The sequence below is a fragment of the Prunus mume genome, linkage group LG5, assembly GCF_029339155.1.
Source record: "Prunus mume cultivar Tortuosa linkage group LG5, ASM2933915v1, whole genome shotgun sequence".
In the NCBI taxonomy this organism is placed as follows: domain Eukaryota; kingdom Viridiplantae; phylum Streptophyta; class Magnoliopsida; order Rosales; family Rosaceae; genus Prunus; species Prunus mume.
In genome coordinates, this window is record NC_142702.1 from 21,525,395 (window position 1) to 21,553,288 (window position 27,894).

The following is a 27,894-nucleotide window of genomic DNA, read 5'->3' on the forward strand; positions in this document are numbered from 1 at the left end:
TTGTTTATTAATTTAAATTTTTAGATGAATTTAAAAAAATTAAAATTAAAAACAAACCCACCTTTATTAGAAAATCTAACAGAAATTGACGGAGGTGGTAGATTAGCACCAAAACTGAAATTTAGATGGCAAATAATTAAATATTTTTTATTGAGTGGTAAACTTACACGAGGTATTTTTAGTAGTTAAATATAGTATATTTAGTTAATTTTATATTCTGATTTAAATATTGAAATATACTTAGATCATAGGGTGTACTCAGATAGTTTTAGAGTTCATTTAACACCACCCTATAGGTAATTGTATAATATGTCATGCTAAAATAGGCTTATTGCTGAAAACCTATAAGAAGAATTGTACAAGTCAAACTGAAAGTGCTATTCTTTTCACTAATTCAGAAAAATAGAAGAAAAAAATGTTAACATCATGTCCTTAGTCATTATACACAATCACAGTACTTTCACACAAAAAGTTACCAAACACTCTTAAACTAATTTTAGTACTAACAGCAGTTTTACTATTTAGTTTACCACACACTAAACTACTTTCCTTCACAGCTAAAGCAAAACTGGCCCTTAGTCTTTTTAGTCTCCTTCAAAACCAAGCCTCCAAAATCCAATAGTCAAGTGCCTGTGAACTGAACTGCGAAAGAAAAATGGTCAATCATTTCAAAATTCATCTAAACCTTTTGAGTATGAAATTGATAAGACCACAAAACATTTACTTTCAAAACATAAAAACTAAAGCCACAACCACTATTCAGGAAAGAAGAAATGTCCTCCCCTTCAGTTACCTCCACCATGTATAATAAACAAAGTAGCTAAACTACTTTTATCCCTAGATAATACACACACAAAATTACAATCATATGGTTTAGGAAGTACAAGGAAGACCAACTCAATCACAGAAGAAAAACAACATCCAACAACAAATAAATATAGTACAATACACCAACTCATCACTATCAAATTGCTAATAAAAGCATACAATAAGCCAACTATCAAATAATAGAAGACAAGAGATTGCTTAGACAAGATTCAATCATATCCTATCATCAATCATGCCTTTACAAGGTACCCTATCAAAAACTCCCGTGAAAATAAGATCTTATTTATGACCTCTACAAACGATAACAAGGTTTCTCTTAAGCTGTACAAGCATGCCAAATTACCAAACAGTCAACACTAAATTGAGGATGCTCAGACTGGCCAAAATTTTTGAAAAAATAGGGCTCGTTGCAGTGCCTCTTTGGGAAAAGAAAAAAAAATAGAAAGAAACCCTTCTTCCTCTCCAAACCAATAAAATACGATAAAACCATTAGAAAATATTCCTTGCCTACTCATTCAAAAACTGTGGAACAACTCAAAGACGAAAATAAAAAACAACTAAGAGACTTAATAAGAAATGAACTTTAAAAAACTTGAATAAAATGCTTACCAAAATTCAGACTTCTAAGTTGTACTAGGCTTGCAAAGCTACAATATTGGCAACAAAAGAAAAGACAAAAATGAGGATTACTTCATAAAGAGGAACTCACAATAATTTGGTTGAATGAATAGCTTCAAACACATGATGCTTCTTATTTATGAGCTCAACATATGCAGATAATGGCAGAGTTTAAAACAACAGCAAGACCAATATAGTTGCTGAAATTTCTTAAGTTGGCAATTGACTGATTAAATAGCTCCAAGAAGATTGCAATGAAAATCAAACCTTCAATCGAAAAGTAAAAAGTTGTGAGAATGCAGCTATGTTTCAGAATTTTTCTTTCCTAATGCAAACCAAATATTAGGGGCATCAAAGGCAGCTGATTTGAATGACATATTTCAAACTGTACATGATCTTAATATAAATAGTTGGGAAGCGCTAGCTAGCCTCTGCATGTTTAGCCTACTAAGAGGATTGAGAATCTAAGCTTGGGAGAAGACCATGCTGTTTGTAGTGGCATTAGATAAATGTGTCATGAAATACAAATAATATATATGTTCAAGAGTTCATCAGTATTAAAAACTAGAACTAAAACTAAAAAGAAGGATCTCAGTGCTTAGTTTCATATATGCCCTCACAATCCTCCCCAACATATCTACAATCATCATCACTAGATTCATTAACCAGAAAAGTTATACCAACAAGAAAAGTCATCGTCTCTCAAGTAAAAAACTTGTTTTGCTTTATACACCAGAGATGGCACGCATAGTGATATAGACAAGGTGTTCATGTGCAGACAAGAGGAATGAATGCACTTGGGAGTTATTTGATAAAAGTTACAGGCACTACAAGGTTCAAAGAAGTGCCTACGTTAGAAGGAGATGAACTTGAGCCAGAAAATACAGTTTCCTATACACACAAGTGTAAGAGGATGTTCAGCCAAACCAACACCAAGTAGTGGGTATTTGTTGAAATAAAATCGAGCCCAGTTAGCCAAATTGCTTAACTTTTTACTTTTCAGGTAAATATGATCATGATATGGATCCCTGAAAAACATACCTCTATTGCAAGAAGTCCAAGTTTATCAGTTCGCGAGCACAAAATGCATACAAGTCTGTCAAGACCTTAGGAAACAATTGAGAAAGATCATGCTCAATGCGCTCTTCATTCTGCATAAAGTACAAATATTTACACTATTTGAATATGTTATATTTGGTCACTTGCATATTAACTTGAAAAGAAAAGAAAAAAAGCAACTTACCATAGCAGCATCGGAAACTCCTTGTAATTGGTTGATGTGCGTATACACATTTCGAATATACTCCAGTTCATCTCTTGCGGTATTCATATATGTTCTACCACCCCAGTTGTAAATCTTCTCAAAATCCTTCGATCCATTAATAGCACCTAAAATATCTATCGTCCTTCTGTTCTCAGCAAAATGATTGTACTCGAACCAAAAGAAATTACCTTGGGATTGAAGGTATTCAAACAGAAGTAGTGCTGCAGTCGGGTACACGAATCTTTGCCTGCTCCCTTGAAGTAAGGGATGATACCGTAAAAATCTGAAACGGAGAGCACTTCAAAAAGAAACACATAAAATCAAAAGAGTTATAAAATTGTAAAAATCAAAAATCAAAAATCAAAAAGTCAAAAATCAAAAAATTACTCATTCTTTGATGCAACACTATGAACGTGAAGCTTGAAGTCAGCTACTAGCACTTTAATATCACTCAACTCAACAGCCGTCGCTTCAAAAGTCAGATCAGCGGGAAACAGGTTTGCAATCAAAGTTTCAAAACCAGCCAAATACGTTTCTTGATCAAATGAGGAAGCCGGAAGCTTTACTTTATACCTATCAAGTACTATAATAGCCCTCTCATCCATATTTCCTTTAGGAGCATTGGCTTCCATCCTCTCACTTATATTATATATTAAATCTTTTATGATGAGTTGATAATGAGGTACTAAAACTACTCTTCTAAACTGATCAAATTCAAACATTTTATGTTTTACCCTAAACTCAGACAGTGACACATTATGTATGTAGACTTTGTTTCTCAGAGCGTTCGCAAAAGAAGTCATTTCCCTGTATCATTATAAATTTAGGTGAGCAAACAATAAAATGAGAAGAAAAAGAAAATTCCAAATCAAAAAGTGACTGACCCTTCAAGTCGGATCACTCGAACTGTGTTAGCCCACACCAAATTGCTAGAAGGAGCTGACGACCCTTCAAATCAAAAAGTGACTGCGCAAAAGTGAAAAAAGAAAGACTAATTGTTTACAAATCTTCAATATGGGTGAACTGAAAATCAGGTGTTTAATTCATAGTATGAGTCCCAATAGAAATGATGAAATCTCAAATTGAAAAGCTAGGCTTTCTAATCAAACACTTACAGCTCCAAATCGATTCAAAGCAAGTATCAAAACAGCTAGAACACGAAAAATGGAAGAAGAAGCATACCTAGATCGAAGGAATTGGTGGCCGGAATCGCTGGGACGAACTTCGGATGTTTTACGAAGAATCCCGCCACTTTGGAGCAAATTCCGGCGACAGTGGTGGTTGGATGCTGCCGGAATGAGGTGGGGAAGGACGGGGCGCCGGGCCAGTTCCTTTGGGACCTGTCCCGTCGTCAACGGCGGCCGGGGGTGGCGGCGGTGGCCCAAAACCCGCGACGGCTGAACTAGGGTTGGTTCGCGTGAGAGAGGAAGATCGGGGGAGAGAGAGAGAGAGAGAAGGGAAAATAGATTTTTAATATTTAGTCAAATACCCATTCTTAGCACTAAAACTATAAATAAACCCTACACTATTTAATTTCTATAAACATACCCAAAAAAGCCCAAAAAATGACATATGGCCCTATTGAATTTAATTTTAATTATTAAATTACTTTGATGCCCTATTGAGTGTTTTGGGTTTTTTTATGAGATTTTTGGGTGAGTTTGTTTTAATAAATCAATGGCAGTTTTATAATTTAAAAGAAGTTAAAAGCCTTTTTGTTATGTTGTAAATGGGTTTTGGGTGTGTTTTTAATTCCATTTCATATAATGTTTTTTTTATAATTTGGGCTCTTATATTGGGTATTATAGTGAATTTCCCTTTTAAAAACCCATTTTGAATTATTTACAATTCTATCACTAAGCTTCTTTTGATCGTAACTTTTCCATTACAACTCCGATTTAAGCTAATTATGTGTCTACGGACTCATCTCAATATGCTCAATGGTACTAATAAAATCCCCAAATTCTTTCCGGAACAAAAAGTCAATTTTTAAACCCATTAAAATATTCTCGAGGTAAAATCATCTTTTATTTGAATAATTTAATAATTAAATATTAATTTAGGATCTAGTTATTACATGAATAAAATGGTATTAAAAAAAAAAAATTACCTCGTCGCTAAGATTTTGACCGCTTCGAACGTTTGTCCACGACCCTACGACTTTGATGGAAGAGGTCATTTGTATTTTTACACAAATGGAATATTGTAGTAGATAATTTGGTGTGGAAAGTGAAAAATATTGGAAGGAGATGAATTTTTATGAAGATTTGGTGTGAAAAGTGAATAATATTGGTATGTATTTATTTATAATAAAAAATCAGAATTTTTTGATATTTTTTTCAATTTTTTTTAGCTACAAAATGTGCAACTGTTGGATTGGAGGACATTTGTGGATTGGAGCCTCCAGGATAGCCACGTGGCTTGTAGTTGTTGGTTTCTGGCAGTGCTTATGTCAACTCAAGTTTTTCAACAACAAAAATTACTGTTGGCCCATGCATTCCACACGCCAACGATAAAAAAAAATTTCAAAATCTTTTGCTGACATCAGCGTGACGTCAACCGCCCGAATGCAAGGAGACATGCTAGCTCACCCCATAGACTTGCTCTACCTTGTGAGTTCCATGCCTTGCCCGGGTTAGATATTGTGTGCTATAGTCTCCTTCCAGACCTAGGGTTCATGCTTTTAATTTGCTTAGGGACGACGTGGTTGCCTTTGTTAGTTTTGTTGGGTCGTTTTGCAGTTCTCGGGTTCCATCTCTTGATTTCCTTCATGTGTTTTAGTTTTTGTTTGTAATAAGTGCATCAACTATTTTTGAGTTTGTTGCGTGTTCGTAGTCTCTACTTGTAACTTTTTACTTGTGATAGTTTAAAGATTGTAGTGCGTCGTGGTCCATGTCTGACTTGTACAAGCTTGCGACTTTATGGCTATGTGTGGAGGTACACTTGTGCGCCTGATGTTGCTGGTGAAGTCCTCCATATTTGGATTAACCCTTTGTAGTTACTGCGCTTAGTATTTGTAATAACCTTATGTGGTTATTTGTATTTGTACTGACATTTGTAATTGACGACTTTTATAACTAAATTATAAATGCAATTTATATAAATATGACAATTTGTTTATTTGGGGATGGTTTGAGTGAGTCAACATTACAACACTAAATGGACTCAAATACATTGTTTAATGAATTAGATAATTAACCAATAAAAACATTGATTTTTTGCCTGTATGGAATTGTCGCATGCTTTTTGTCTTTGGATTTTGCGTTCCCTCTCATCTGTGCGTCCTTAATGTGAGGAACTAACACATACTGATCCTTGGATTAGCTACACATAACATAATTAATTCATAACGCAATGAATAATGCATAAGATCAGTACACTTGGCAACTCCTACAAGGTTTCCAACACAATTTATTACCTCATGCTGATAGAGAGACAAATCAATCGGACACTTTGACTAAGAAACTACGTGCTACTTTGGATACTTGTATCTGGTTTTTAGGAATTTTTCATTGGATATTTTATATATACTCTATTTTGATGTGTATGATTTAAATGTCCTCTAGGGGAATCTTTTTTTGGGTAAACAAAATAATATAGTTTTAAATCAACTCAACTGGTACTAGTCTAGGGTAGTGGCAAATTCTAAGTACAAATCTTATAACGTGTTCCTTTTGGTTTGAATTTAAGTTTACGATTACTAATACATACAGACATGAAAATTTATGTACGCTTCATATTAAAATATTCGTAATTTAATACTAAAAAATTAGGAATTATGAGAGAATAGTTGATCTCATAATCGTTCAATATCTCCCCAATCAATGAATTTATGATGCGCCGTTTAAATTATATACGTGTACATCTCATCATATAACATTGTTAATTCCATGACGTACGATGTATGTATTATGAGAGGTATTATACGTGTATATTAAAATTTTAATTTTTTATACAAGCAATAATCAAGGAAAAACGTGATTCGCTCTCCCAGGTCAACATGCAAATTTTAGTCTTCATCCAATGAAAAGGAAAAAAAAAAACTATTATTTCCATGTGGAGTGTGACTACTGACAATGTTTGATTACGTAATTGAATTTAATTTTGGGAGACCGATTCCCACCAAGTTACGCAATTTACGTTATTATAATGCATAATGCATAAGATATATGAATATATAATATATAGTTAATCGACAAATAATCCCCTATGGTCGAGTTGCATAATAATTCCTTACATCTGGGGCAACTCCAGCTTTGGAACTTGTAGAGAGACAAATCAATCGGACACACTTGGGCTAAGAAATGAGATGCTACTTTGGATACTTGTATCTGGTTTAGGAATTTTTCATCGGATATTTTACACATATGTAATTTGATGTGTATGGTTTAAAGATTCTTATGGGATATTTTACACTTCGGCTGCTTTCTTCATTCAAACAACGAAACCAACCTAAAGCAACTTTGGAATGGTAGTGGTGGGGATGGGTTAGGCAGAGGAAAAACTGGGATGTGGGTGGAGGCGTGTGCGGACATTTAAGTATATTTAAATGAGTTTTTATGTATTATTGAAATCATACATATGATATAAATTCGTAAAAGTAAATATCGATAATTACGAAAATTACAAAAGAAGGTTGGTGAATACAATGAGAAAGAGTAGTTGGTAAATACCTTAAACATGTTTCCTCGCTGCGTTTTTTTTATGAGCAAAAATTTAGGGAGAAATTGGCTACTCTCACCATCAACGTCAGAGTATACCCACAACCTCGAGCTAGAATGACTTAAGCGTGGTACCCAACTGTCATCTACCACCAATATGAATTTATGTAGGAAATTACAGATCGCGCACCAATGAGGACTGTTGACAGCATAACTCAAACACTGGTTTGGCTACACACAGTGCAGAGACCTTACCAACTGAACCAACCCTTATTGGTATGTTTCCTTGCTCTTTGATGTGCCTATGTAATTTCTTTTTCTTTCTTTTTTTTCCTTCTTTAAATACAAAATACACACACCACACAAAATAGCATCTTAAGGCAAACAAAATAACATAATGCACTTGTGTGCGCAGTGGGGTTTGCTTTGCTCTTCCATCATCGGAGAGCCATTTATTTTTTGGCTTCTCAAATCTCCCAAGGCCAAAGGGTGCACACACCACCAGCAGCATAAATATATATATGTGGCTTTGGCTTGGCTTCCATTGAAATGGAAAACAACAAACGTATGGAATTTGAATTTGACCACTCGTCCCATCATCAGTTATATGGGGCAACGGCTACATGCAATAATGCAATGATAGCTTTCTGTTTTTGTGACCAAATTGGATGAGTATAAAAGATACATTTTGCTTCTTATTCTTTTGCCGTCTTCCATACAAAGTAAAAGGTGGGTTTTCATATATTTATTTTATATGTCACTTTTGGTATCAATAAGACCTGAATTATAATTAGTACCACATCAAACTTTATTAATAAATTTTGCATATTTTATGGGTAATTTTGTGTTTTCTCTTTATTATCATTGACATGAAGACAATATGGATCAAAGTTCAGACACCAATAAAGTAATTCTCGATGGACAATCTTTGTGTTATATTGCATCATTCATTTAACTATGGTCCATTGCAAATTGACAAGTTAATTAAATACTAATTTTGATTCAAGTTATTGGACGTCTCCTACTAGAGAATCAAGTTTGGCTCAAAGATAGAACCAAGTTGAAACTTATGAGCTTATATTTATAATGAGCATCATGATACTCACGCAACTCGTTTACATCAAAGAATCTTCAAATATTCATTAAACCTGTGTGACTAAAGTCTAATTAAAGACTTTAGGGGCTTTGCCAACGTTGTTTAGCTTAATAGAAAAGAGTATTAACTTGCATACCAGTGATCTAGGTTCGAACCCTTACGACATCTTAGTAATGTGTGTGTGTGTGTGAGAAATCATCATTCTACTTGTAGTTTAGACTATCGCTTGTATTAAAAATAAATAATAATAAAAGACTTCAGGGATTTTTTTGGTAAAATAAAAGACTTTAGGGACTTACACTAATTAACTCTAATAAAGTTAAAATCAATCTCAACATTTGACCTACCCTTTACCCTTTACTCTTTACCCTTTAAGCTCAATTAAAACCATAGTACTAATCAACGACGTAAGAAACATCTAAATGATGATTTAGAAGGAGCCCACCAAAGCAACTTACCACCACCCCTCTCCACAATGAGAGATAATTCCCAATCCCAACAGCTGCTAATGTGGTCCCATTTACATATATTTGTCTACTCATGATTAAGAACAGATGCTTCATTCAACTCCTCGCATCATAAAATATATTATAATAAGAAGGTTAAAGTCTTGTTGTAATTTTTCATTGCAAAAGCTCAGTCAAATATTTGTTACCCAAACTACAACTTTGTTGCAATGTAGAATGTATAGTCTAATAATTCTTCCTACTTTAACGTGTCAAACAACTGCTTGTGATACTTTTTGAAGGGCTATTTAATTACAAGACTATTATTACACGGTCCTTTAAAAATCTGACATGCGAAACACATGCAACATTTTGGAGGAGAAAACAAATTGAGTTAGCTTAAGTGATACATTGCACTAAAATTTTAACTAAGGTAGCAGATTGACTCAAATTGCCAAACGAACTCTTTAATGTTTACATTATTCAAAAGCATATTATGGTATTTTGAATGTTTTACCGTTCTGTATCGTTTGCTTTATATATGTGGATAGATTAGCAGACCATACAAATGCAATACAAGTGTGCTGCATGCATACAAATGCAATACAAGTGTGCTACATGCAAATAGCGTTTCTCAAGAGGTAACTGTAAGGTAAAGGCCCACCATACATGTGTGCGCCAGCCGCTGCTCTACACTTTCCCTATAGATCCGTGCATCTCAATCCTATATCATCATCATCCAACTCTCCACTCTACCTCACCAAAAACCTTATAAAAACAGTCTCTCACTCTTGCTACCAGTCTCACAGAGTCACAATTTCTCTTTTGACTTCAATTATCCAAAATCCACTGTTCAATTGACAGAGGAGTACCAGCTTCCAATAGCATCCATTAATGGCGGCCTTGAGGAGCTTTCTGAAGAAAAGATCCACTTTGCTCTGCAATGAAGCCGTGAGAAAGAGACTCTTCTCAACCCAAGTGAGCCAACCCATCAATGATTCTCCATCTTTTGCTCAGAGGGTCAGAAACCTTCCTAAGGATCTTCCTGGAACCCACGTCAAAACAGAAGTCTCCCAAGTGATTATTAATCTCTCTCTCTCTCTCTTAAGAATTTTCATTTTGTTGGTTTGAATGTGAGCTTCTTTTCTTCTATGATGCATGCTAGTTTTTGTGTTCTCTTTTCTTCCTATAAATTCATAGACTTTAGTTTCACATGTTAAAATTTTTATTATATTTTCTCTGTTTTAGAAACCTTTTTGAGATCTCTGCATCTTTTTTCTTATTTTTTTTTTTCTGGGGAACTTGTGTTTGCAGCTCAAGTTGCAGACAGTCTTCTGCCACTCATTCTGTGTGGGTCACGTGGTAGTGGAACTGTTGTGTCGTTTTGGCAAAAAATTAAAAAAGAAGACGTGCGTCGTTTATAGTTTCAATTTGTCATGGTTATATGGGGTTTTATGTATTTATTGCCAAATTAAATATAATCAAATATAAGTTGAGTTTTTTTTATTTTTTTATTTTATAGATCCGTGTGCATGTTTAAATTGTACCACATGCTGAATTTATAAACTTATCAGGTTTTTTTGTGTGGCAATTTATAAATCTATCAAAACATACACATTTCCCCTGTCTCTGGTTGGTTGATTACTGATCCCATACGAAATTCATTGTATTGATCTTAATCATGAACTACCAAGGAGATTTGACTAGATATATATCTGTTTAACTGATTACTGAATTGGGTTTTGATTTAATTAATTGGGCTTCAATATATAGAAAATCCATTAATTTAGGCAATAATCAGTGAAGAAAAGGAAATCACAGAAGAGGTGTGATGTTCTAGGATTTATGGTGTTACATATCAAATATTATATCAGGTATATATATATATATATATATATGCCTTTTCACTGATAAAATCTGTTTGCCATATTTCAGCTCATTGGTAGAACTCCCATTGTATATCTTAACAAAGTCACTGAAGGATGTGGAGCTTATATAGCTGTCAAGCAAGAGATGTTTCAACCCACCTCTAGCATCAAAGACAGGTACATTTGTTGCTTCATCGCTATTTTAGAATTCGTAAATTCGCACGCTGTTTTGGTTTAGTATACGTCAACCGTTTGATATGGATCAAATGAAAAGTTGTTTGTTTAATTTTGGTACAGACCAGCACTTTCAATGATCAATGATGCAGAAAAGAGAGGCTTGATAACTCCTGGCAAGGTTAGCTGAAGAGTTCTGTTTTATGCTTTTTTTTCTTTTTTGGGAGTTAATCAGATAGGATTGTTTTTAAACTCTGCACTACAGCTTCAGATTTCCCTAATTAATAATATTGTGTAAATGCATCAGACAGTACTGGTGGAGCCAACATCAGGAAATATGGGAATCAGCATGGCTTTTATGGCAGCCATGAGAGGGTATAAAATGGTTCTCACTATGCCGTCTTATACAAGCTTGGAGAGAAGGGTGTGTATGAGAGCCTTTGGAGCTGAATTAATTCTCACTGATCCAGCCAGGGGGATGGGAGGAACTGTTAAGAAGGCTTATGATCTTCTGGAATCCACACCAAATGCTCATATGCTCCAACAGTTCTCAAATCCTGCCAATACTCAGGTACCGAATATGATCGATATCACACCAGTTTCATAAATAAATAAAATATTCATCACACCAGATAATCATTATGCTATATATGGTCATAAAATGGATGGTGGATATATGAGTGACCTCAAAATGGTTTTGAAAAAACAGGTGCATTTCGAAACTACAGGCCCTGAGATATGGGAGGATACCGATGGGCAAGTTGACATCTTCGTAATGGGAATTGGTAGCGGAGGCACAGTCTCTGGGGTTGGGCAGTATCTCAAATCCAAAAATCCCAATGTTCAGGTGATAATTTTTTAAGTTATCTCACCAATATATTCATGCATTTTGTGATGTGTTTTTATTTCCTTGGCTAATGTTGATTCTCTTGCTATCATGGTAGATATATGGAGTGGAGCCGGCTGAAAGTAATGTGCTAAACGGTGGCAAACCAGGTAGAATATTGCTTAACATCTGTTTCTCGGTAGTTTTTCTTGTGTCAAATTCTTTCTTTCCTAAATGCTTTGTTTAGTTGCTACTGTGGCAGGAAATTTTCATTACAGTTTGGAACCTTACTGTTATTTAGAGTTAGTATGGTGGTTCCAAAGTATTTTTGTCCATCATTGTATTTTTGGAAGTTTATATATCCTCTGCAAGATTCATTGTCCTGTTAGCTTACAAAGTTGTCCGTGGTAATAGGTCCTCATTTGATCACCGGCAACGGGGTTGGATTCAAACCAGATATTTTGGACTTGGATGTGATGGATAGAGTTATTGAGGTAATTTCCAAATATGATGAATTTTTGTTATGAAGAACAGAACTTGCTGAAAAGAGATGGAAAATTATAGTGTTTATTTTTGGAGTTGTGGTTTTTATTGATCTTTATTTTTTATGTTCAACACTCATTTTACAGGTTAAAAGTGATGATGCAGTAAAAATGGCAAGACGATTGGCATTGGAAGAGGGACTTATGGTAATTAATTATTCGATTACCAAAACCACAGATTTCACCACTCATTATTTTGAGCATCAGTTCGACTTTTAAGCACCCAAAACTTCATGGTCCACCTTGGCACTTGGTACCAACATACTGAAACATATTTTTCACTCCTGGTTCATGTAGGTGGGAATATCATCCGGAGCCAACACGGTGGCAGCAATTGAGCTTGCTCAAAAGCCAGAAAACAAAGGCAAACTTATTGTGGTAAGAGCCAGTTATCCTTCAGTTTTCTCTGCACATAGGATCAAGTTTTTAATTGTTTGTTCAATCTGTACGCGTTTTGAGTTTTTGGCATGTGTTGTGAACTGTGAAACATCTTGGCTCTTCATAATTCTTTTGCTTGTTTGTTGGATTTTTAGACTGTTCACCCAAGTTTCGGGGAGCGATACTTGTCATCTGTCCTGTTTGAAGAGCTGAGGAAGGAAGCCGAAAACATGCAACCGGTCTCAGTCGACTAAGGCCTTAGAAGTACTCCAAGGCTCTCCATGTGTGAATTGTGAAACCAGTTGTATCAATGTACTCAGTTGATGTCGATTGCAGCAGACATAAGCTCATATTCGTCAGAGATTATAATTTGTGCTTAGAACATTGTCTGCAATAAGGCATTTGTGTTGTAGAAGGCTTGTGATTGAGGCATTTTACCCTTTTGATTTGAGTGTCTTTACTTAAGTTATGTTCGTGTAACTCATCTTGATTGTGCAAAGCACATATGCACACAGAATCACAGATATTACATAAACCCACAATCCTTCCCAGATAGCCTTGCATTACAAATTCTCTATTTGGGTAATTGTTTAGGGAATTTACGTACGACGACGACGGTGTCTTAGTGCTATGTTTGGTAGGAGGGAAAGGGGGAAGGAAAAAGTTGAGGGAAAGAGAGCTTGTCATTTGTGTCTTCATGATTTATACTAATGATCTCTCCCTTTGCCATCGTTCTTCTCCATGGCTCTAAGCCATTACCAGAATTTAATCTCAGCTCTTAGCCTACTTTATGCAGTTGACACCATTTATCTTCTATGTCACATGTGGATTGCGGAAGGAACAAATTGAGATTAAGTTCCATTAAAAGCTTCACATTCTTCGTATTAAGATCAGTAAGCAAGATCTTTTTTATTTTTTTTTTGGGGATGAATCAGTAAGCATGATCTTTAATCTAACAAATACTTGTTATGATTTTAAATCTAAAATAAAAATTGAAACCAACTTATTCTTTGATCAAGGCAGGCTACACTATTGCTTTCACATAAGGAAAATGTAACGCCATATCACATTTTTACATTGCATTATGCACCATCTCTCTGTTCAACATCAACTTTTCTTTCTTTTTCTTTTTTTATAAATTAATTGCATTAATAGAGTATTAGTTTATATATTTGTCCTTTTATATGAAGTATTTGTGTTTAGAAATTTTTTTAAGAGGACAATTTTGAGTTATTTGGAAATTTAATGATAATGACCTCTTGATTTATGTAGAAGATAAAATATAAGTATCCTACTAAAATAATACCTTTCGATATTTAATCTCATTGTTTATTATTTATTTTTAAATCTAATAAGTAACCTTAAATGTCAGCTAGCTATGTGGAAGTGGCAGTGACACTATCTAGGAAAATGATTAATCCCTGAAAGAGAGAGGACAGATAATATAAATTTGTAATAATCCAACAACGTATCAACATCCGACCTTAGCTCAGTTGGTAGAGCGGAGGACTGTAGTTGCAAACAGCAGATATCCTTAGGTCGCTGGTTCGAATCCGGCAGGTCGGATATATTTTTTTTATCTTTACAAAGTAGGACTTTAGATATTAAATTACGACATCGTTTTGGGATTTGTAACTTTATATGTAGGACAAACAAACAAAAAAACACTATTTTACTCTACTTTGTTTTTATAAAATAAAAAAAATACTGAAAAGGACCCACTAGTGTCCTGGGTTCGAATCCTAGCATTGTATAGTGTGTGTAAATTTAGTATATTATCGCCCCTTCCAATAAAAAAGATTCTAAAAAAATTACTCTACTTTGTTAAATCAGCAATGTAAAAGAATCTATCCATTCACACCTAACTTTTATCCAATTCGCCTCGGCAAAGATTTTTTACACTTTAAAGCTTATCTTTACTTTTCTTCAAAACAAAATCTAAGGTAGTCATTGTTAAGTTTCTCAAGTTTTCAATGTGGGACATTTTTACCTTTACATTCTCATACACCCCCTACACTTGTGGCTAATTTCAAGACTAACACGTGGACAACACATATTGGGTGATGTGGAGCAGGTGTGACCATTGGGCTTTCACACGTAGGCTAACCCGCTTTGATACCATGAAGGAAGTTGGGGTTCCAATGTGAGACATTTTCACATTAACATTCTCAAACGCTACAAAAGACAATCTCTAAGAACATCTACAATGAGCTCCCTAAATCACTTCCTTAAACAAATTTTAGAGAGGAATTGGAAAAATACAACTCCAACCATACTCCCTATCTACCTCATAAAATAGGGATCTCTAGGAGCTCCTAAATATGAAGAGAGAGAAATGACACCTAGTGGCTACCTATAATTTAATGATGCTTTATTTCATGTATAGTTTAAACTTTTAATTAATATTTTTTTGTATTATTTTTTTTTTATAGAAATGGACCAATCATATTGAATTAAAAATAATTATAGTATTTATGATTTCCATATGATTAGAGTTCAAATTTTATACAGAGTTCCTAAAATAACTTTTGTGCATTTTCAACTAAATTTTAACTGAAAAATAGGAAGCATGATTGTAATGCTCTAACAAAATAAGTTAGAAAATTTTAAATAAAACCCATTTTTTTCCTCAAAATTACAGATTTAGTCACACAATTAATGACTCCCAATATTTTATCTTTAAAGTCAAATAAGTAAAAAATATGGCACAATTAATGCTTAATTGTAACATAAATTTGGTCTTTAACCCACGCACTTCACATAAATTTACTTTTAAACCTTCGCAATGTGACTGTGATCCATCTCAATTAGCTAAGAACTTCTAATGAAGGTTCCTTCTCTTTTCTTCCTCAGGGCGTTTGCGAATAACTAAACCAAATTGGAAATTGCCATTTGCCATATTCTATTAGACGCGTGGCATAACGAAAAAGTTTGTCAGGCGCTCAGAAATATATCTTAATTGGTCACAACATTTTTTTTTATAGTTGTTTATTCTATAAAGAAAAAGTAAGAAATTCGAATCTGTCGCATGACAAAAAGTTAATATAAACAGCCAAAAACATAGGAGCTCATATGGATTTGATTGGCTAAGACTATTTTACATTTTATTTATTTGATTGGAGATTTGTCTTTTTGCTTCAATTCGGATACCTTTACTCTTTGAATATAGCTATGTTTTTATCATAAATTAGTCTTTGATGTTTCACAAAATAAAGTCTTAAAAAAAAAACAGTTTCCCTTTGGCACTTAAAATGGTTTCATTTAACAGAACGATCCATTAGTGTAGTGGTTTAGAGCAAATGTTCTTCATGAAAGACCTTGAGTTCGAGTCTTAGCATCCATGTAGTGTGTGTGAGTTTAACATATTATCGCTTAGGAAAGGTCCTCAAAAAAGAGAAAAAAAAAGAAGAAGATTCTATTTAGAATCATTGTCATGACTCAAATTTAAATTCATATATATCAACTAGATTATGTAACAAATCACAACTAATGAAGAATAAAGTGTACTTGGTATTACTAATTACCATGACCTATGATAATTTATAAAAATAATTGACATATCACCTATCGCGTAATCCTGACATCAGATTAGTAAATATGCTTGTGTAATCTTTTTTCTTCTTTTCTCTATGTAACGACAATGCTCACGTTTTCGATACGTTACTTAATTGCACAGAAAATTATGCATATTTTTAACGACAAATGTGAGACATGCATATCTCGAATTAATATATGTGTCATTTCCGTGGTGATATGTTAACTTGTAATTTTTTAAAAATAAATATGCATAAGTTACATATAAAATTGATGGGTATTTTTCATCCTTTATAAATGTAAGTTATAACTCTAGTGGTAAAACACTCTTCTATTAGGAATAAAATCACACAGAAATGAATTCATCATTTTTAAAAAGAAAGAAAGTTAAAAGTCATAAATTTGTGGCACTTCTGCAATTAGGTCCCATTGTAGGGGCAATTTACAACTGGACCTCTCTCCGCAAATATCTAACGGTAGTCAACCGGACCCAACCTCATTGTTTTAGCACAAAGCCATATAAAGCAGAAGTGCTTCATCACCCAAACTTGAGCAGGGAAAAAAAAAGAGAGAAGGAAAATACTAAAGAATTAAATGCAAAAACAAAAATGAATTTTTTAATAAAATTTTGAAATTGAAAAAAAATTGAAAATCGCTAGGGTTTGACGCAAAAAATTTGTGAATCGCGGAAAACCCAACCAAAGAGAGTGAGTTCAGTCGCCGATTCCCGTCAACTTCGCGTCTCTAGGATCCATCGGTCTGTAGCCCCCACTCCGGAACTCCCGCGTTTTTTTTGGTTTATTGAGAGAGAAAGTTGCTAAGAGAGAGTTTTGAGCTTGGGGGTTTTTGAACGTTGGGATCCGAGGGCCCAGATAGGGTTTCAGTTGGAGTTTTTTTGGAGGGATTTGAGTTTTCTTGGGTTTTGAGCTTTTTGGGGGTTTTATTTTTTCGAATTTATGGTTTCTTTTTGGGGGATGATTTGAGTTTGTTGGATGTGTGTGAATTTGAGTTGAGTTGCATGCAATCTGGTGGCGGAGGTGGAGGCGGGCCCAGCCGGAACCCGGGAGTGGGCCCCGCGGGTCGGGCTGGATCGACATCGTCGGCTGCTTCACCATCTTCGTCGTCCTCTGCCGTGTCTACGCCACACTTGGGTTTCGATTCTGTGCAGCATCAACATCAACATCAGCAGCAGCAGCAACAGCAGCAGCAGCAGCAATTAGGGTCTAGGCAGGTAAGAATTTGTGTGGCTGAAAATTGAATTTTTTGTGGAAATCGAGTGAAATTGGAATTTAGAGTGTCGCTGCAGATGGGTCAGTGTGAATTTTGTCATTTTTGGTTTGGTTATGATTGCTACATTATGTAGGTTTTCTATTTGGGAGTGTTCTTCCAAATGGGTTGGAGTGAATTTTTGCTATTGATACATCTGTGTGTCGTGGTTTTCTTGTTAACTGTTACTATCGGACATTTGGTAAGTTAGTTGGTTGCTCACTTGATTTCTTGAACAAGAGCTTTTAGGTATTCAAGGAGTCAAACTTGGCAGGTCTTAATGGTAACTGATCTTAGCATTGTACTTTTAGCTGCTTAACTGTAATTTGGCATCTACTTTTGCTCCATTAAATTCAAGATAGCTTAATGACAACAAGCTGGCGTCTGCTTATGGTTTTGTTTTACTGTCTTCCATTCCTTACATGTGATGTTAAATTATAGGCGACCATGTCCAACTCTTATTTGTTCTGCTGCACTACTTTTTAAAGTTTTTGATTAGTTTGATTGCTATATGTAACAGAGGAATCATATGGTTTAATTTGTTTGAGTCCGCCTTATTAACTAAATGAAAATAAGCCTGTGTCCTATAACATTTTTCTTACCCGGAGCCCTGGGTTCTTATTGTCATTGTTTTTTACATGGCTTGCTCTAGGGAGCTATAGCTGACACACCTACAAATTGCATGACTTTCAGAAACATGAATCTGATAGTTACAATCATATTGTTCTGGTGCATTGGTAGGATCACATTTGTACTGGAGATCTGCTCAGGTTCTGTGAATTTGTTTTAATTTGAACGATATCAATATCCACAACACTTTCATACTTTTACCGTCTCAGATCAAAGTTATGCAAATGATATTGGGGGATGTGTATTTTTTAGATTTTGTTCATGTCATTAGTCTAAGCAGTTTTTCATATTAAATATTGATGTGACTGAGATTCTTATAAAATTTATCGTCATGCAGTCATTACAACAGCAACAATTTTTAAGAAAACCTGAAGGGAATGAAGCTCTTCTAGCATATCAAGCTGCTGGTCTCCAAGGAGTTCTGGGAGGGAGCAATTTTGTTTCATCTCCTGGCTCCAGTCAAATGCCTCAACAATCTAGGAAGTTCATTGATTTGGCTCAACAACATGGCTCCCAGGATGGACAGAATAGGAGTCAAGGTGTTGACCAGCAAGTGTTAAATCCAGTTCATCAAGCTTATCTTCATTATGCTTTTCAGGCTGCCCAGCAGAAGTCAGGTTTGGCAATGCAATCTCAGCAGCAAGCTAAAATGGGATTGTTGGGGCCTCCATCTGGAAAGGACCAGGACATGCGATTGGGAAATATGAAAATGCAGGAACTCATGTCTATGCAGGCAGCTAATCAGGCACAAGCATCATCGTCTAAGAACTCGACGGAACATTTTACTCGTGGAGAAAAGCAGATGGACCAAGCACAGCCACCCTCTGACCAAAGGAGTGAATCAAAGCCTTCAGCCCAGCAGTCAGGCATAGGTCAATTCATTCCTGGAAATATGTTAAGGCCAATGCTGGCGCCACAGGCTCAGCAAAGCACCCAAAACACGCCGAACAACCAGATTGCATTGGCTGCTCAGTTGCAAGCATTTGCACTTGAGCACAACATTGATCTTTCACAGCCTGGAAATGCCAACTTGATGGCGCAGCTCATTCCATTGTTGCAATCTAGGATGGCTGCTCAACAAAAGGCAAATGAAAGCAACATGGGTGTACAATCATCACCTGTTCCAGTGTCAAAGCCGCAGGTTACTTCTCCACCAGTTGCGAGTGAGAGTTCTCCGCATGCTAATTCATCAAGCGATGTATCTGGACAGTCTAGCTCTGCAAAAGCAAAGCAGACGGTTGCTCCTAGCCCTTTTGGTTCAGGTTCAAATACTAGCATCTTTAACAATAGTAACAGCATTCCTGTGAAGCAGTTTGCTGTTCATGGCAGAGAAAACCAGATGCCTCCTAGGCAGTCGGTTCCTATTGGAAATGGAATGACTTCTATCCACCCCACACAGTCATCTGCAAACACAAGCCAGGGTGTGGATCACTCTTTCCACGGAAAAAGTCCACTGAACAATCCAGAGACATTGCAGATGCAATACCAGAAGCAGTTGAGTCGATCTTCTCCACAGGCTGTAGTTCCTAATGATGGGGGCTCTGGCAACCACATACAGACACAAGGTGGACCGTCTACTCAGATGCCACAACAACGTCTTGGGTTCACCAAACAGCAGCTTCATGTTCTTAAAGCTCAAATACTAGCATTTAGGCGACTCAAGGTGCATTAGTTCTCTGTTTTTATCCCTTCTATTATTGCCTTTCATTTATATATTTGGTTTATAGATTTTTATGGAACAGGTAGAGTTGATTATGAACACGTTGCTTACTTCAATTTCCCCTTGCTTGATAGAAAGGTGAAGGCACACTCCCACAAGAACTTCTTCGGGCTATTGCTCCACCACCACTTGATCTGCAGCTACAGCAACAATTGCTTCCTGGAGGAGGAAACATTCAGGATAAATCTTCTGGGAAGGTTATAGAAGATCATGTGCGGCATGTGGAGTCCAGTGAAAAAGATTCACAGGCTGTGGCATCAATAAATGCACAGAACGTTCCAAAAGAGGAAGCTTTTACTGGAGATGAGAAAGCAACTGTATCAACAGTTCATGTGCAAGGAACGCCCACTGCGTTGAAGGAACCTACTCCCGTGGTGTCTTCTGGAAAAGAAGAGCAGCATTCCACTTTATCTTCTGTTAAGTTGGACCATGAAGTTGAACGCAGTATTCAAAAAGCTCCTGTTAGAAGTGAGTTTCCAGTTGATAGGGGAAAGTCTGTTGCATCACAGGTTGCTGTATCTGATGCCATGCAAGTTAAGAAGCCTGCGCAAGCAAGCACTGTACCCCAGCCAAAAGATGTTAGCTCAGCTAGAAAGTATCACGGACCACTGTTTGATTTCCCCTTTTTCACTAGGAAACATGACTCTTTTGGTTCAGGAGTGATGGTGAACAACAACAATACTAACAGCAATAATAATAATCTAACATTGGCATATGATGTCAAAGATCTTCTGTTTGAGGAAGGTGTGGAAGTCCTTAACAAGAAGAGAACAGAAAATATTAAGAAGATTGGTGGTCTATTGGCGGTAAATTTGGAGAGGAAAAGGATTAGGCCTGATCTTGTCTTGCGGTTGCAAATTGAAGAAAAAAAGCTTCGACTTTTAGATTTACAGGCACGCTTAAGAGATGAAATTGATCAACAACAGCAGGAGATAATGGCAATGCCTGACAGGCCTTATAGGAAGTTTGTTCGGCTTTGTGAGCGTCAGCGGATGGAGCTAGCTAGGCAAGTGCAGGCCTCTCAGAAAGCCATGAGGGAGAAGCAACTGAAATCTATTTTCCAGTGGCGTAAGAAGCTACTTGAAGCACACTGGGCCATTCGTGATGCACGGACTGCACGCAACAGGGGAGTTGCCAAATATCATGAGAGAATGTTGAGGGAGTTTTCAAAAAGAAAGGATGATGATAGGAGTAAAAGGATGGAAGCATTGAAGAATAATGATGTTGAAAGGTACAGGGAAATTTTGCTAGAACAGCAGACTAGTATCCCAGGGGATGCAGCAGAGAGATATGCGGTTCTATCATCATTTTTGAGTCAGACTGAGGAATATCTTCATAAGCTTGGAAGTAAAATAACAGCTGCCAAGAATCAACAGGAAGTGGAAGAGGCAGCAAATGCTGCTGCAGCTTCTGCACGGGTGCAGGTATGCGTTGCTCTCTCTCTCTCTCTCCCCCCTCCCACTGGCCTCTTAATTTGTCAATCTTGACTTCTTTATTTTCACATGATTTTTTAATAAATTCCTTTGACTATATGGGTACAAAGTTTTCATTTTTTTGTTATAAACCATGCTGGATCACTTCCTCTATGTTACTTATCCATGTTGGATCTGTTTGTCTACAACTAGGGTCTCTCTGAGGAAGAAGTTAGGGCGGCAGCAGCTTGTGCTGGAGAGGAAGTACTGATTAGAAATCGATTTATAGAAATGAATGCACCTAGAGATAGTTCATCTGTTAACAAGTAAGTTAATTGTTTGGCTTTGCTTGATGACATAAATTTGAATGTGCAGTTGGTTTCTTGAGGTGGAGGTTTCTACTACTGCTGGTTTTTTAAAATGTGCCTAGTATCTGCAATAACTATTTATCTTATTTCTTAATTTGATTTCAAATCACTATCAATTTGTTTCCAAAACATTTTTGAAGGCTCCCTTATGTGTAGTGCATGTACTTAGATATGTATAATCATTTTTATCTCCTATTTGTTTCTCATTTCTCATGGTTGTCTTCAGGTATTATAGTCTTGCACATGCTGTGAATGAAAGGGTCATAAGGCAACCCTCAATGTTACGGACTGGAAACTTAAGAGACTATCAACTTGTAGGTTGCTGTAATTAAGAATTGTTACTATTTGGCTTTTGCTTGATGTCCACTATTACTTCTGTAGCAAGCTAGTCTATTTTTGACTGTCTGTGGTTCTGCAGGTTGGGTTGCAATGGATGCTTTCTCTGTATAACAACAAGTTAAATGGAATATTAGCAGATGAAATGGGTCTTGGGAAAACTGTACAGGTGACTTTCTCTTCTGTTCCTCTCTTTAGACATGAAAAACCATATGTTATATGATGAATAGCTGTGGCGGTTGATATATTAGGATTTGCCATATAATATGTGGGGCAGTGAGTCTCATGTAGTACCTTAGTTCCCTTGGCAGTGTGAATTAAACTGAATTATATATAATTTTCCTCATGCAGGTGATGGCATTGATTGCATATTTAATGGAGTTCAAAGGAAACTATGGGCCGCATCTCATAATTGTTCCCAATGCTGTTTTGGTAAATTGGAAGGTTAGTTTATTTTCTGTTCTACATGAATAAGACATTGCTTACTGTTTGTTAACATGCCTAACTGAGTTCCTTTTGCAGAGTGAGTTGCATACTTGGCTTCCATCTGTGTCATGCATATATTATGTTGGTGGGAAGGATCAACGATCAAAATTATTTTCTCAAGTAAGATGGATTTGCTTATCTACCTAAATGTTTGATTTCTAGACAAGTGCTAAACTTCCTTTTGATATTTTGCTTCATAGGAGGTTTGTGCCTTGAAGTTTAATGTCCTTGTGACAACTTATGAGTTCATCATGTATGATCGCTCCAAACTTTCAAAAATTGATTGGAAGTATATAATAATTGATGAAGCACAAAGGATGAAAGACAGGGAGTCGGTTCTAGCTCGTGACCTTGACAGGTATCGTTGCCAAAGGCGCTTGCTTTTGACGGGAACACCATTACAGGTTCGTTAAGAGAGATCACAACACTTTTATGCTTTTTTTTTTTTTTTTTTTGGTTTTAAGAGAGAAAACAGCACTTATATTATGGTGCAATTTTGATAGACGTAACTAATTTAACCCTGTTCAGTCTTTGCTGAGTTGTGCAACAACAGTAGCATCATTAAATGATTTTAACCTAGTTTATGTTTTATAATAGGCATACCTGTACAGGGCATTAAACAGAGGCATGGCATTAATTCTTATTTCCTTTGAAAAATATAGGGTATCAAAAACCAATATACTATGAAGTTTATATAAATAATAATAATAATAATAATAATAATTCATTGTCTTGTGAATCTGGAAGTGTTGTTCTGTTTAAAAAGAACCTAGAAGTGTCAGTGATGAACAAGATTTATGATCTGTTTGATCATTTAGTTCCTTTCACACAAATGTGTGTCGTCTTTATTTTATTAATATTTTGTATAATAAAATTGAGTTGAATTTGGTTTAACTTTTCAATTGCAGAATGATTTGAAGGAACTCTGGTCACTATTAAATTTGCTTCTTCCAGAAGTATTTGATAATCGGAAAGCATTTCATGACTGGTTTTCGAAACCCTTTCAAAAGGAAGCTCCTACACCAAATGCAGAAGATGACTGGCTTGAGACTGAAAAGAAAGTTATCATCATCCACCGACTTCATCAAATTTTAGAACCTTTTATGCTTAGGCGTCGTGTTGAAGACGTGGAAGGTGCACTTCCACCCAAGGTATGCTTTAGTGATTATCATTTGTAATCATTTATTTTCCTGTGATTGATTTCTAACACTGGTGCTTGATTGCAGATCTCCATAGTTTTAAGGTGTAGAATGTCGGCTATTCAAAGTGCTGTATATGACTGGATCAAATCAACAGGCACTATTCGCGTAGATCCTGAAGAAGAGAAGCTCAGGGTTCAAAAGAATCCACTTTATCAGCCCAAAGTGTACAAAACCTTAAATAACAGATGTATGGAACTGCGAAAAACTTGCAATCATCCTTTGCTTAATTATCCATATTTCAATGATTTTTCCAAGGATTTCCTTATAAGATCCTGTGGGAAATTATGGATCCTGGATAGGATCCTTATTAAACTTCAGAGAACAGGGCATCGAGTACTTCTTTTTAGTACCATGACAAAACTCCTTGATATTTTGGAGGAATACTTGCAGTGGCGTCGACTTGTCTACAGAAGAATTGATGGAACAACCAGTTTAGAAGATCGTGAGTCAGCTATAGTGGATTTCAACAGCCCTGATTCGGACTGCTTCATCTTCTTGCTTAGTATTCGTGCAGCTGGTCGGGGTCTTAATCTCCAGTCTGCTGATACGGTTGTCATATATGATCCTGATCCAAACCCTAAAAATGAAGAACAGGCAGTTGCTAGAGCCCACCGCATTGGACAGAAGAGAGAAGTCAAGGTCATTTATATGGAAGCAGTTGTTGACAAAATCTCTAGCCATCAGAAGGAGGATGAACTAAGAAGTGGAGGTACTGTTGATTCAGAGGATGACCTTGCTGGTAAGGATCGGTATATCGGATCAATTGAGAGCCTCATAAGAAACAACATTCAACAATACAAGATTGACATGGCTGATGAGGTTATCAATGCCGGGCGTTTTGACCAAAGAACCACACATGAAGAGCGACGTATGACTCTGGAAACCTTACTGCATGATGAAGAGAGGTACCAAGAAACTCTTCATGATGTTCCCTCTTTACAGGAGGTAAATCGCATGATTGCTAGAAGCGAAGAAGAAGTTGAATTGTTTGATCAAATGGATGAAGAACTGGACTGGATTGAAGAGATGACTAAGTACAACCAGGTTCCCAAATGGCTTCGAACCGGTACAAGAGAAGTAAATGCTGTGATTGCTAGTTTATCAAAAAGACCATCTAAGAACACTTTGTTGGGTGGTAATATTGGCTTGGAGACCAGTGAAATGGGTTCTGATTCATCTCCAAAAACTGAAAGAAAGAGGGGGCGGCCCAAGGGGAAAAAGCATCCCAGCTATAAGGAGTTAGATGATGACAATGGTGAATACTCAGAAGCAAGTTCTGATGAGAGAAATGAATATTCTTTGCATGAAGAAGAGGGAGAAGTTGGAGAATTAGAGGATGATGAATATAGTGGTGCTGTTGAGGCAACACCAATTATTAAGGAACAAGTGGAAGAAGATGGCCCTGAATGTGATGTTGGCTACGATTATCCCCAGGCTTCAGAAAGAGTTAGAAATAACCACATGCTAGAAGAAGCTGGTTCCTCAGGATCATCCTCAGACAGTCGGAGGTTGATGCAGACAGTGTCTCCTGTTTCTTCCCAGAAATTTGGTTCCCTGTCTGCCATAGATGGTAGGCCAGGATCTGTTTCAAAGAGGCTGGTATGTGTCTTGTCTTTCTGAATTGATGCTTTCTAACTGGTTTGGTTTGCCTTTGCTATCTATTCAATTTAGTCTCTTGGTGTTTTTCCAGCCTGATGATGTAGAGGAAGGTGAGATTGTCGTATCTGGGGATTCTCATATGGACCACCAACAATCTGGAAGTTGGAATCATGACCGTGATGAAGGTGAAGACGAACAGGTTTTGCAACCTAAGATCAAGAGGAAGCGTAGTCTTAGGGTTCGCCCTCGTCATACCGTGGAAAGGCCAGAGGAGAAATCTGGTAGTGAGACGCCATCTCTCCAACGTGGAGATTCATCTCTGTTGCCCTTCCAAGCAGACCATAAATCTCAAACACAGTCAAGAGCTGATTCTGAAATCAAAACGTATGGAGATCCCCATGCTTTAAAACATGACCAAAGTGATTCATCCTCAAAAACTAGGCGAAGTTTGCCTGCAAGGAGAATTGGTAATGCGTCAAAATTGCATGCTTCACCCAAATCTGGCAGATCAAATAGCGTGCCTGATCCTGCAGAAGATGCTGCTGAACACCACAGAGAAAATTGGGATGGAAAAGTCGGGAGTACGAGTGGAACTCCAGTTTATGGCACAAAAATGCCTGACATCATCCAGAGAAGGGTATGTACAGTTGAATTGTCCTATTACTGCTTTGTTCTGGGTTTTGAGGTGCTAAATGCTGCCCTTATCTGCTGTTATATATGTCATAATGTGTCTGCTTCATGTTTTATTCAAGATTTGTGGAAACATCACCTTTTAATTATATTGCTAGACGTGTTGTGACATGTAAATGTAATTGTGTTGACCTTTATTCTTTGCATTCCTTTTTTTTTTCTCCGGGTGTGGCATTCTTTAGCAATTCTTTTGTGAACTCTAACTAATGTTTCTATTCGTGCAGTGCAAGAATGTAATTAGCAAGCTCCAAAGGAGAATAGATAAGGAAGGTCCTCAAATAGTACCTTTACTAACAGATTTGTGGAAGCGCATTGAAAATGCTGGTTGCGCAAGTGGATCTGGAAATAATATCTTGGATTTACGAAAGATTGATCAGCGGATAGAGAGGTTGGAGTATAATGGAGTGATGGAGCTTGTGTTTGACGTGCAGTCTATGTTGAAAAGTGCAATGCAATTTTATGGTTTTTCCCATGAGGTAAGTCGCTCAAGCTTTATGTTCTGCCTTTCTCATTGACTCTGCCATACTAGTTCATTATATTTTCATGTTGCTGTGGTTGATTTTGAAGTCATTCTTAAAGCAGTGTTGCAGAAGCATGACTAAGTTAAATACTGTCTTAGTTACTCTTATTACTAACTGTTATGTGTTTTCTTGAGAAAAAGCAATTAGTGAATACACCTTTCTCTCATCTCTGTATGCTAAAACACATCTTTTTTGCACTGAACCCAGAAAACTGAATTTGGTTAAACATGGCTATAAAAAGTAGCCTGTATAATAGTTCTTTTCCAAAGCATATAAAGTTTGAGGGACACAAGTGCCAGTAAATTCTGATAATTTATGAGTGCCTTTATTTTTAACTGTATTTGCTAATGGTTAATATTTCCTTGCTTTGCTGTTAGTAGATGCACTTGTGTACTTAGGGTGTGCAGTCTTTCAATAAAATGAACTGACAGCCTCTGGTTTAACTATAATGCACAGGTAAGAACTGAAGCCAGGAAAGTACATGATCTTTTCTTTGATATCTTGAAAATAGCATTTGCGGACACTGATTTTCGAGAAGCCAGAAGTGCACTCTCCTTTACTAGCCCAGTTTCGACCACTAATGCTCCATCCCCAAGACCGGTGACTGTTGGCCAAAGCAAGAGACACAGACATATAAATGAGGTGGAGCCTGACCCTGGTCCTCAACAGAAGCCACAACAACGTACTCCTATTTTCAGTGGCGAAGACACGAGGATGAGAAGCCATATGCCCCACAAGGAATCAAGACTTGGGAGTGGAAGTGGTAATAGTCGGGAGCACTATCAGCAGGATGATTCTCCACAGCTTGCTCATCCAGGGGATCTGGTTATCTGCAAGAAGAAGAGAAAAGACAGGGAAAAGTCCGTGGTAAAGCCTAGGACTGGATCAGCTGGCCCTGTTTCACCCCCGAGTATGGGTCGCAGTATTAGAAGTCCAGGTTCAAATTCGGTTCCAAAGGAGAGATTGACTCAACAAACCTCGCAAGGGTGGACCAACCAGCCTGCTCAGCCTTCGAATAAGGCTGCAGGGTCAGTTGGTTGGGCAAATCCCGTAAAGAGGTTACGGACAGACTCTGGAAAGAGAAGGCCAAGCCATTTATGACTTTGCTAAAGGATTGATTAATGATGTACTTGAAGAAGTTGTCACTTCCCTTTTGTTCATAATTTTAGTGGCATAAGGGCACAAATAGCCATACTGTTCATACAGTGTAGGTCTTCGTTTACAAACATCTTTTTCTATGAAAAGTCAGTAGCTTCTTATATCTGTGCCTCGCAGGTCGTACCCCTCCCTCTGCTAGAGAAGACCTTTGTAAAGTAATACATTCCCTTCATACTTACTGGTCTTGAAGATTAAGTGCCTACAAATCTCAATTCAATCTGTCACCTGCTTGGCTATTACTGTAGTTCTCATTCCAATCATCCGATTTGAT

General features: G+C 36.7%; 3 protein-coding genes and 1 non-coding gene across 9 annotated transcripts; 3 read left to right on the plus strand and 1 right to left on the minus strand.

The window, feature by feature from the left end:
• Window positions 1–354: 354 nt before the first annotated feature.
• On the minus strand, window positions 355–4,128 carry LOC148917332 (uncharacterized). 6 transcript variants are annotated; one of them, XR_016127210.1, is made up of 7 exons: window positions 3,893–4,128; window positions 3,595–3,676; window positions 3,098–3,517; window positions 2,690–3,008; window positions 2,488–2,597; window positions 1,538–1,713; window positions 355–637 (listed from the first exon to the last, which is right to left on the minus strand). XR_016127210.1 is itself a non-coding variant. In XM_089052966.1 (7 exons), the coding sequence occupies exons 3-5, from the start codon at window positions 3,511–3,513 to the stop codon at window positions 2,490–2,492; spliced, it is 843 nt and encodes a 280-aa protein (XP_088909092.1). In that variant the 5' UTR covers window positions 3,514–3,517; window positions 3,595–3,676; window positions 3,893–4,125; the 3' UTR covers window positions 355–637; window positions 1,438–1,475; window positions 2,488–2,489. The 6 variants fall into 6 exon arrangements, 4 of the variants coding, with proteins under 4 accessions (XP_088909092.1, XP_088909091.1, XP_088909094.1 ...); XR_016127209.1 differs by having other exon boundaries at window positions 355–642; XM_089052966.1 differs by lacking the exon at window positions 1,538–1,713 and adding an exon at window positions 1,438–1,475 and having other exon boundaries at window positions 3,893–4,125.
• A 5,599-nt stretch (window positions 4,129–9,727) lies between these two features.
• On the plus strand, window positions 9,728–13,145 carry CYSC1 (cysteine synthase C1). The gene is made up of 10 exons (XM_008246435.3): window positions 9,728–9,990; window positions 10,849–10,958; window positions 11,079–11,136; window positions 11,263–11,526; window positions 11,665–11,802; window positions 11,900–11,951; window positions 12,196–12,275; window positions 12,411–12,470; window positions 12,621–12,701; window positions 12,857–13,145. Exons 1-10 carry the CDS (start codon window positions 9,808–9,810, stop codon window positions 12,953–12,955), a joined length of 1,125 nt encoding a protein of 374 aa, XP_008244657.1. The 5' UTR covers window positions 9,728–9,807; the 3' UTR covers window positions 12,956–13,145.
• A 1,034-nt stretch (window positions 13,146–14,179) lies between these two features.
• Window positions 14,180–14,267, plus strand: TRNAY-GUA (transfer RNA tyrosine (anticodon GUA)). Its single transcript is given in 2 exon segments — window positions 14,180–14,216; window positions 14,232–14,267. It is a non-coding gene; the product is annotated as a tRNA-Tyr (tRNA).
• Window positions 14,268–16,785: 2,518 nt separating this feature from the next.
• BRM (transcription regulatory protein SNF2) lies at window positions 16,786–27,847 on the plus strand. Its single transcript, XM_008234805.3, has 14 exons — window positions 16,786–17,466; window positions 18,469–19,794; window positions 19,926–21,275; window positions 21,477–21,589; window positions 21,858–21,945; window positions 22,050–22,136; window positions 22,319–22,411; window positions 22,490–22,573; window positions 22,654–22,857; window positions 23,362–23,604; window positions 23,680–25,254; window positions 25,346–25,891; window positions 26,169–26,420; window positions 26,922–27,847. Exons 1-14 carry the CDS (start codon window positions 17,254–17,256, stop codon window positions 27,564–27,566), a joined length of 6,819 nt encoding a protein of 2,272 aa, XP_008233027.3. The 5' UTR covers window positions 16,786–17,253; the 3' UTR covers window positions 27,567–27,847.
• Window positions 27,848–27,894: the final 47 nt, after the last annotated feature.